This window comes from Rhagoletis pomonella, unplaced genomic scaffold (assembly GCF_013731165.1).
Source record: "Rhagoletis pomonella isolate Grant_MI unplaced genomic scaffold, Rhpom_1.0 Rhpom_scaffold_06141, whole genome shotgun sequence".
NCBI classification, from domain to species: domain Eukaryota; kingdom Metazoa; phylum Arthropoda; class Insecta; order Diptera; family Tephritidae; genus Rhagoletis; species Rhagoletis pomonella.
In genome coordinates, this window is record NW_023464675.1 from 1 (window position 1) to 10,284 (window position 10,284).

Here is a 10,284-nt window from a genome sequence, read left to right on the forward strand (position 1 = left end):
TTTTTTTTGACATAACTCGAGAACCACTAGACCGATTTTGCTCAAACAAATTTAAAAAAATTAAAAATTACAATTCCTTTAATCTGTTCATATAACGTTTTTCTATATAATCAACAGTTTTGCCGGTAAAAATAAATGTATGAAGAAAAAAAAATATTTTTTGCCTAAAATATAAATTTTTTTTATTTTTTAAATTCATAAAAAATCCAAAACGGAAAAAAGGCAAGTCGTATTACTTTCACGCAAAGTCACATAACCTTTAAGCAAAATGAGACATAGATCATGAAATCGATGGACGCGTTTCGCTTTTATTCACAATTAAGTGAAGGTATCTCATTTTGACAAGAATATTTCCCCTATATGATAGTTACTAACTTCAAATCGATATATCTCGATTCCTAGACGTGACCCAGCGAAACGCCGGGCCACGTACAACTTGTTTTTGACCGATATAACATTTCCCGTTGGTTTCATCCCATCCCGATTTTGACTGTCGCATAGTGTTATTTACGAGAAATATCTTTTTTCGTCTCGCGGGACGATTATTTCAAGACGAATATTATTTACGTCTTCTCATAATAATTATATAGGCTTTTTATTTTTTTTTTTCGTCTCTCTGGACGTTTATTTCAAGACGAATATGATTTACGTCTTCTCATAATAATTATATTGGCTTTTTATTTTTTTTCGTCTCTCGGGACGTTTATTTCAAGACGAATATTATTTACGTCCCACATTTTTCTTAATAGAATTGGTACACTTACAGCCGATTTCACGAAATTTTTTAATTGCAATTTAATTTAAATTTTAATTTTTATTAAATTTTGCATTTAAGTTTTACTCCTTTCACCAGTACACACTTGGCCTAATTCAATTTGTCTGGCATAAATGAACTAATTCAGCTTCGAAGTTGAAATTTGGCGAAGACAAATTGTGGACCATCGGGCCACGCCCACCTTGACCGCCCATACAGCATTATTTATAGCTTTAAAGATTTTCAATGAGAAGTGAGTAAATCTTGTACGTATTTATATAAAGTAAAGTTGCAAAAGTGGTGTAAATCATTTACTCAAAAACCTCTGGACCGATTTTGACGAAATTTTGAGAATTGGGAGAAGGTTTAAATTATGTTAGTTTTGTAATGTCTGAGTGAATCTCTTGCACTCAAACTTACTAAATACTGTCGTTCGCTCACTGCAGCTTATATGTATGTATGCACATACTATAAATATTACGGTTAGCCTAAGTATACATAACTTGAGTCTTAGCAATAATAGGCAGTCGCGTAGCGAACATCAACAAGCGAACATTGTAACTAATTATATATATTTAATAAAGTTGTTGCTGAATAGTAAATTGGCGCAGTCGGTAGGATACCGTAACATTCATTAGTATATAGCAACCGTTCGCCAAAACAAAATCGCTTAACATTATTGTTGTTCCTGCGCAACCTAAAACGTGAATATTGCGAGAAGTCAAAGCTAAAGGGCAAGCCAAGGTCACCTTCAGCAATCATTCGTTTTACTTCATCACACATCGATGCCAGAAGAAGTTAAACCAACAGCGCAATTAACACCGCAGCACCTGCAGTTTGAGGAAAACGTTTCTCGCCACATAATGTCGACACTTGGGAATCTGGAACCGTTCAACGTGGAACACCCAGAAAATTGGTCTACGTATTATGCGAGGTTCGAGCTCTACTTACTGGCCAATGACGTACAGGGCAACGATCGGCAAAGGGCCGTATTTCTCACCTTAGCCGGAGCGCCATTATATGATCTCCTGTCGTCATTGGCCTCGCCCCGTCAAGTGAGTCAACTAAGCATAAATGAAATCAAAATGATTTTAACAAATCATTTTTCTCCCCGGCCCTCGGAAATCGCGGCTTATTACAAATTCCACAAACGAGACCAAAAATCTAATGAGGGATTTTCCGAGTACGTCGCAGCCTTGCGCAAATTGGCTGTTGATTGCAACTTTGGCACGGCGTTGGATCGCATGCTAAGAGATCGCTTGGTATGTGGCTTGCGTGATGAGGCATTGCAGCGCAACCTACTAGCAGAGCCGGACTTGAAGCTGCAAAAGGTTCTCGATCGAGCTGCTACTGCCGAAGCAGCATTTAAGCACGCATCTGAAATGCGACACTCCGAACAGGTTCATCATGTAGCGTCCAACAACAACCATCGCCATAATCGTTTGAAAACGCGTGCTAGTTCCAACGCACAAACAAAGCCATGCAATGGATGTGGTGGCTCACATGCCCGCTGTCAGTGTCCGCATCGAGAAACAATTTGCTCGTCGTGTGGCACAAAAGGTCACCTTCAACGTGTTTGTCGCTCATCAGCATCTAACTCAGCCAATCAGCAAAAGACATCGCATTCTTCAGGACGGTTAAAAAAGCAGAAACCACAATCCATAAATCAAATTTTGCCTCTGGTTGATTTGAAAAAATCAGCGACCATCAGTATTAATGGATATAATTGCACATTTGAAATCGATTCGGGGTCAAACTATACCATAATGTCATCAACAACATTTGAACGTGTGTGGCCGGTACAGAAGCCAATCATGCACACCAGTGACCTTGAACTTGTCGATTTTCAACGTAATAGAATTCCTATAATGGGTGTGGTTGATACAGATGTATCATACGGCGGCCGTGAGGTCAGCTGCTTACCCGTCGTTGTCGTAGACGGAAACCGTTCAAACGTATTAGGGTGCAATTGGTTCACCCCACTGGGCATTACAATTCAGGGCGTCAATGCAGTTGAAGAAGCATCGTCAATCAAAGGTATCCTTAAGCAATTTAATCATCTTTTCGCAGAGGAGCTGGGGTGTTTCAAAGGGAAGCCAGTTTCCCTCTACATCGACAAGTTAGTTCAACCTATTCGATATCCACCTCGGCGTATTCCATTAGCCACCAAAGGCCTTGTCGAAGCTGAACTAGACCGCCTATGTTCACAAGGGATCCTAGAGCCAGTTGAGTACTCGGACTGGGCCACACCGATTGTGCCGGTTCCTAAGAGCGATGGGACAATCCGCATTTGCGGCGACTATAAGTCGACGCTTAACAAAGCACTAAAGCCGCACAACTTCCAGATACCTGCTATCAACACTTTACTTTCGTCTATAGAGGGAGGCAGCATTTTTGCCAAAATAGATCTTGCACAAGCCTATCAGCAATTGCAAGTGGACGAACAATCATCCGTGTTGCAGAGTATCGTCACTCACAAAGGCGCCTTCAGAGTTACCAGGCTTCAATTTGGAATCTCTTCAGCGCCAGGGATATTTCAAAATTTTATAGAAACACTTTTAAGAAATATTCCGGGGGTGCTGCCGTATTTTGACGACATCGTTCTAATGGGCAAAACAGAGGCTGAGCTCGCTGCTCGGCTGCATGAGGTATTTAGCCGATTCAACACCGCTGGTCTTCGACTAAGAAAGGATAAGTGTTCCTTCGGAGTCTCAAGCATCGAGTTCCTGGGATTCAAGCTGGATTCACTGGGCATTCGGCCATCTCAGAGTAAAGTCAAGGCCATTCAAAACGCTCCAGCACCCCAAGACAAAAAACAATTGCAAGCGTTCTTGGGCCTCCTCAATTTCTACCACTCCTTTTTACCGAACAAAGCTACAATTGCCGAGCCCTTACATCGCCTACTGGATAAGAACTCCCATTGGTTCTGGAAAAAAGGAACAACAACAGGCGTTCGAAAATCTTAAGCAGCTCATAGTATCCGAACGCGTTCTAGTACACTATAGCTCAAAATTGCCATTGGTGGTAGTTTGTGATGCATCGCCATATGGCATCGGCGCTGTTCTCAGCCACCGCATGCCTGAGGGGTGTGAGAGGCCCATTGCATTTTACTCTAGGACCTTATCGAAGCCAGAGCGGAATTACGCCCAAATAGACCGCGAAGCTGTAGCGTTAATCGCTGGAGTGAAAAAATTTCACGACTACCTTTATGGGCGCAAATTTACTCTGGTTACCGATCATCGGCCCCTATTGGGTATCTTCAATACGACCAAGCCCGTTCCTAATGTGATATCATCGCAAATGCTTCGACGGCGAATTTTCCTTAATGCGTACGATTTTGAAATTGTATACCGTTCGGGAAATAAGTTGGGGAACGCTGACTTTTTGAGTCGATTACCCTTAATGGATGAGCAACGAATGATTAAGGAAGATGTACTGATGATAGAAATGGTCAACAAGCCCGTAGTAGACGCCAAACATATCGCTGTTCAAACTGCTAAAAATGCGGACCTGGCAAAAGTTCTCAGCTGGGCGTTAAGGGGGTGGCCACCTAACATGAGCCGATCGGACAGGCTGTATCCCTTTTATGTTCGCCGACAAGAAATCTCATCAGTAAAAGGTTGCTTACTATGGGGGAACAGAACAATCATCCCGACAGAAAGTCGACAGGTAGTCCTCAGTGCGTTACATACTGGCCATCCGGGCATTGTGCGAATGAAGGCCTTAGCGAGAAGCTATGTCTGGTGGCCGAAAATGGAGTTGGAGATTGAGGATATTGTAAAGATGTGTGCACCTTGCCAAGCTACTCGTCACGAGAAAGCTCATGCGCCAGTTCATTGGTGGGAAACAACGAAAAATCCATGGTCACGCCTCCATGTAGATTTTGCTGGGCCGTTTCAAGGTAAGATTTTCTTCATCGTTGTAGATTCGTTCTCGAAGTGGCTTGAAGTTTTCTTGGTCAAGTCAACCTCATCCCAATCGGCCATCAAACCCCTTCGATCACTCTTCGCAACTCATGGGCTGCCGGATGAGATAGTGTCAGACAACGGGACAGCATTTACATCCGATGAATTTAAAACATTCATGCAGGACAACTTAATTCGTCACATGCGCTGTGCCCCATTTCACCCGTCGTGCAACGGTCAAGCAGAACGAATGGTGCAGACAACGAAGGACTTCTTGAAGAAAACACCAGAGTGGCAGGACATCGACTTAAGGCTGTCACGGTTTCTTTTCAATCAGCATATTACGCCGCATACATCTACTGGGCGTTCACCTGCAGAGCTTATGTTTAAGAGACAACTAAAGACATTTTTCGATAAAATTCATCCGCACGAATTGCCTACTGCAAAGCACGAAATTGGCAGGGAGAAGTCCTTCAACGATGGAGACCCAGTGTGGGTGCGAAACTACTCCACAGGACCTAAATGGGTACCAGCGAAAATTAATTCAAGGAATGGACCCATATCATATGCAGTTCAGCTGGACGACGATTCGCGTATCATAAAACGGCATCTAGATCAGATAAGAATTCGACAAGTAGCTGAACGGGGTAATGACTTAGCTCTCTTTAACCAGAACTCTAAAGAGCCAGAAACCTCATCGGAATCGGGGTCTGCAGCGATGGATGAGAGCAGTCCATCTTCTCCACTTCAACAACAGTCCAATTCAGAGGGTTCTTCGCAGCATCGGTCGTACCCCTCCACCGCAGCAGATAGTTCGACACCGCTGGACGCAGGCATCTCATCAGACGATTGCACTCCACGACGATCCAATCGTGCTCGACGTCCACCAGATTTTTACAGCGTTCCTGGGCGTTAAGGGGTGTAATGTCTGAGTGAATCTCTTGCACTCAAACTTACTAAATACTCTCGTTCGCTCACTGCAGCTTATATGTATGTATGCACATACTATAAATATTACGGTTAGCCTAAGTATACATAACTTGAGTCTTAGCAATAATAGGCAGTCGCGTAGCGAACATCAACAAGCGAACATTGTAACTAATTATATATATTTAATAAAGTTGTTGCTGAATACTAAAGTTTGCTATCCGGTAAATATTAAGACATTAATTCAATTTAGTTAAATTAATTACTTCAATATGGGTATCAATCGAAATGGTGTTGAAAAGGATTTATTTCTAAGCAACATGTGGGAGGGTTGCCATCTGTTTAAAAAATTCAATTGAACATGAACATGGGAGTTAGGTAACTGGAATACGTATCACAATATGGGTTGGTTGTAGTGTAAAAATGTGTACACGAAGGCGTAAAAAAAATAGGTTTAAGAAAGTTTCACTTTGAAAATTTGTGGATGAGGGCTGCCAACTGTTTAATTATTTAATAACTTTAATGAGTGATTACAATATGGATATCAAACGCAAGAGTTTTAAAAAACTTCATTTCTAAACTATATGCCGGAGCAGGGCCGTAGCCAGGATTTTTTTTTCGGGGGGGAGGGGTGCTTTCTGGCAAAATATTTTTTTTATTATCACTTTTATTTCAACACATTTTGATTAAAAGAAAAATACTGATACAAATAAAATATTTCACACAAACAACAAAAAATATAATCGATAATCGCATGAGGCTTTTGCCTGAAAATTTTAAAATGCACTTAGTGGCATTGTGCTACTATGATAGCTCGGCCCAGTAATCATAGTTTACTTATGTACAGTAGACTGCATCATTCCCCATACAAGAAAAAATCGGTACTATTCTCCCACTAGAATTATGAAATCTATTATATTTTAAGACTTCTACCAAAATATTTCTAAAAAATAATAAGATTTACGTGAGCTGGACCGATTTGAAAATACCTCCAGAATTTGAGTTTTTTATTAAAAAAAACAGTTTTTTTTTTAATATTTTTTTGAAAAAAATACCCTCAGATTACTAAACAGTTTAAGCTTAAAAAACTTGTATAAAAATATTTAAAAAAAAATTCTACGGAATCATAATATCTAATGAGATTTTCGATGCTGTTTTTAAACTTTTATCAAAGACTGGTTTAAGAAAAACTTGAATAACTTTGCCAAAAACCCTACCAATTTAAACTTATGAGGTATCATTGGTAAGGTATTTTCTCACCCTTTGAATTTCTTTGCGAAACAGCTCATTCAAAGTATGAAAGAGGAAGGTAAGATAAACGCGTGTCATTCCATGTTGAGTTAAGATGTGTTGGTATTTGATAAAGAAAACTTTGGGACGTGAATAAGTTGTTTTGCAAAGGAATAAAAAAGGTGAGAAAATACCTTTCCACTGATACCTCATAAGTCTATATCGGTAAAGTGTTGGAGCAGTTATTCTAGTTTTTCTTACCCCAACCTTTGAAAAAAGTTAAAAAACAGCATCAAATTCTTATTATTATGATTCCGTTGATACAATTTTTTAATATTTCTATGTAGAAACTATTTTTATTCATAAAAAACTCCATTTTAGACGTATTTTCAAACCAGTCCAGCTCACGTAAATCTTATTATTTTTCAGAAATATTTTGGTAGAAGTCTTAATATGTATGTACAAGGCTTGGTAATCCCGCCGGAAAAACCGCACTTTTTTTGTACATTGTACAGTAGTCGAAAAAATTATAGCCGCACCAAACTTTCACAAGTTATAAAATATTATATTTGTTTTTATTTAATTTTGGTAAGTTTTTTTTAGTTCGTTTTTTATCAACATCCGTATAAATACAAGTTTAAAGGCAGTGTAACACGATTGGATATTTGCCAAAATTTCATGCAAATCGTATCCCAATTGTGTGAATACTAGGGCCGTGCGATTATTCGATTACTCGAGCAAGTTGGTTAATCAATTATTCGGTTAATCAATTACTCGAGTAATCAAGATTTTGATTACTCGAAACGATGATTAATCGAGTTACTTGAAATATGATTACTCAAAAAAAATAATTTTGCCGGTTAAAAGAGTTTGCTTTGGAAAATGCTTATTTCCTTTTTTACATTCTGTATATGAAACAAATTTTTTGTTTTAATTTTTGAAAACAGAAACGTTGTTTTCAAAGTATCAAGGAACTTTAACTACTTTATACATATCGACTGCTGATCGACCGACTGGAAGATCGACCTATCTCGGCAGCCAGGTCGAAAACGCCCTACCTCAAAAAAATTTTCAAGAACGCCCTATTTCAGAATTCGTTTCAAAAACGCCCTATCCCAGATGCCGATTCAAAAAAACGGCCTATTTCAGCACATTTTCAATACATTTTGAAGTGAGATAGGGCGCTCTTCAACCAAACTTTGAGATAGGGTGTTTTTCAATAAAATTCTGAAATAGGGCGTTGTTGAAAAGCTTTTTGAGATAGGGCTTTATCGAACTGGCTGCCGAGATAGGTCGATCTTCCACTCAGCAGTCGATATGTAAAGAGTTGAAATGTTGATTGCTCATTTTACTTGCAATTTTGATTAATCATAAAGCAACTTACTCAAATATTTTCGTTTTTGGTTAATCAAAAATCTTGATTACTCGAGCAACTGAGCTTTTGAGTAATCATAAATTCCAATTAATCGAATAATTGAGTTATTTACTTTATGATTGATTAAAATTTTGAGTAATCAATTAATCGCACAGCCCTAGTGAATACCCAAATATTTTTCTTTGTCCCAATCACGAAAATTAGTTTGTTGAAAATTTTCAATAGAACATCGCTGTATTGTACCAATCTTTTAACCACAAAAAAAAAAATTTCCCATTGTTTTATTTTGTTCCAATAGCCCAATATAAAAATATACCAATCTGTATAAATGTAACAATCGAGTGCCACTGCCTTAAAAATTTATGCAATTCAAAAAAAGATTAAACAAATTTTCGGAAAAATTTGGATTTTTTTAATTAGATTCTGAGTATGCAGTTTTGTTGCCCATTGAATTCTAGTAGAATAAAGTACAAGTTTCAAATGGCTCGAAATTTGTACGAAGATTTGAGTTTTTGGTGGATTACGTACCAGTATTTAAAGTATACACAGTGCAAATTCTTTTTATACCCGAGCGCACTTGTGCACAAGGGTATTATAACTTTGTTCACATAACGGTTGTTTGTAACAGGCAAAACGAATCGAGATAGATATAGACAAATGTATACATAAATGATCAGAATGAAAAGAGAAATCGATTAAGCGGTGACTGTCTGTCCGTCCGTCCGTCCGTCCGTCCGTCCGTTCGTCTGTGCACACGATAACTCGAGTAAAAATTGAGATATCTTAACGAAACTTGGTACGTGGACTTCTTTTGGGCATAGGACGGACGGTATTGAAAATGGGCGAAATCGGACAATAACCTACCTCCCATATAACGGTAATTTTCAGAAATTCGAAAAGTGCGATATTTTAGTAACTACAGAAGGTAATTCACTCAAAATTGATATTTACAATGAGTTTTAGACGAAAAATAAGAATATTAAGAAATTTTGGCAAATGGGCGTAGCCACGCCTACTTATGGTTACATGTGTATATCTTGGTAACCGCTGCACCAATTTCTTCCAAACTTGGCACAGTTGTTGGTCCTGGTACAACATACCAAATGGCCGAAAATTTTTAAAATCGAACAATAACCACGCCCACATCCCATATAACGGTAATTTAGAAAAATACGAAATCCTCGATAAATCAGTAAATATTAAAGCTAATTTATTCAAAATTGATGGTTGCAACAATTTTTTACCAAGAAATACGCTTATGATACAATTTTGGAAAATGGGCGTGGCACCGCCCACTTATGATCACATATATGTATCTCGCTAACCGTTCTAGCAATTTGAACCAAACTCGGTATGGTTATTGTGCTTGCCACATAAAAGCAAAGCGTTGAAAATTATTGAAATCGGACTAAAATTACGACCGCTTTTCATATAACGGTATATTTCAGAAATGATTGAAACTGCAATATTTCGAAATTTAAGGACGCTAATTTACTTAAAATTTATACACCCCGGCTTATCGTGTAGCGGTAGCTTTCGGAAAGGTGGAAAACATATATTTAATAATTGCGCCGGGTATTTAATGTTCGGCTCCGCCCGAACTTAGACTTTCTTACTTGTTATATTCTGAAAAAATAGCAGAAAAAGTTAACTCTTCTTCCAAAAGTCGCTATCATACTTATTTATAAACTTCCAAAAGTATGCATCTTCTGATGAAACTAGAAAACTGCTTTAGGTCGTGTAGACTGTTAATGTTATCTTATGTCATGGTATGTTATGTTATAATTTTATAAGGCTCTTATTTATCCAAATTTTCAGGTAATAATAAACAAGATTCTATTTAAATGTTACTTGTTGTCGTAGTCGTTTTTTCAAATTTATGGCTTTCTATTATAAAATGACAACGCTGTTTGCAAGTGGACTACTCATTTGTTAATTTTTTTTTAATATTGCACAAATTTGGAAACTTGGATTTACACGGGTCTTGTTAAAGAATAAACTATATTTTTATAAAAAAATAACCAAAATTAAATATCTTTAATTGGACATGCACATTGTACATAAAGGAAGTACATAACAAAATAAAAAAAAAT

General features: G+C 38.0%; 2 protein-coding genes across 2 annotated transcripts; both read left to right on the forward strand.

Moving 5' to 3' along the window:
- The first annotated feature begins 1,539 nt into the window (after positions 1–1,539).
- LOC118755391 (uncharacterized protein K02A2.6-like) lies at positions 1,540–3,720 on the forward strand. The gene has a single exon (XM_036490230.1). The coding sequence runs from the start codon at positions 1,540–1,542 to the stop codon at positions 3,718–3,720; it is 2,181 nt and encodes a 726-aa protein (XP_036346123.1).
- A 787-nt stretch (positions 3,721–4,507) lies between these two features.
- On the forward strand, positions 4,508–5,575 carry LOC118755392 (uncharacterized protein K02A2.6-like). Its single transcript, XM_036490231.1, has one exon. The coding sequence runs from the start codon at positions 4,508–4,510 to the stop codon at positions 5,573–5,575; it is 1,068 nt and encodes a 355-aa protein (XP_036346124.1).
- The last annotated feature ends 4,709 nt before the right edge of the window (positions 5,576–10,284 follow it).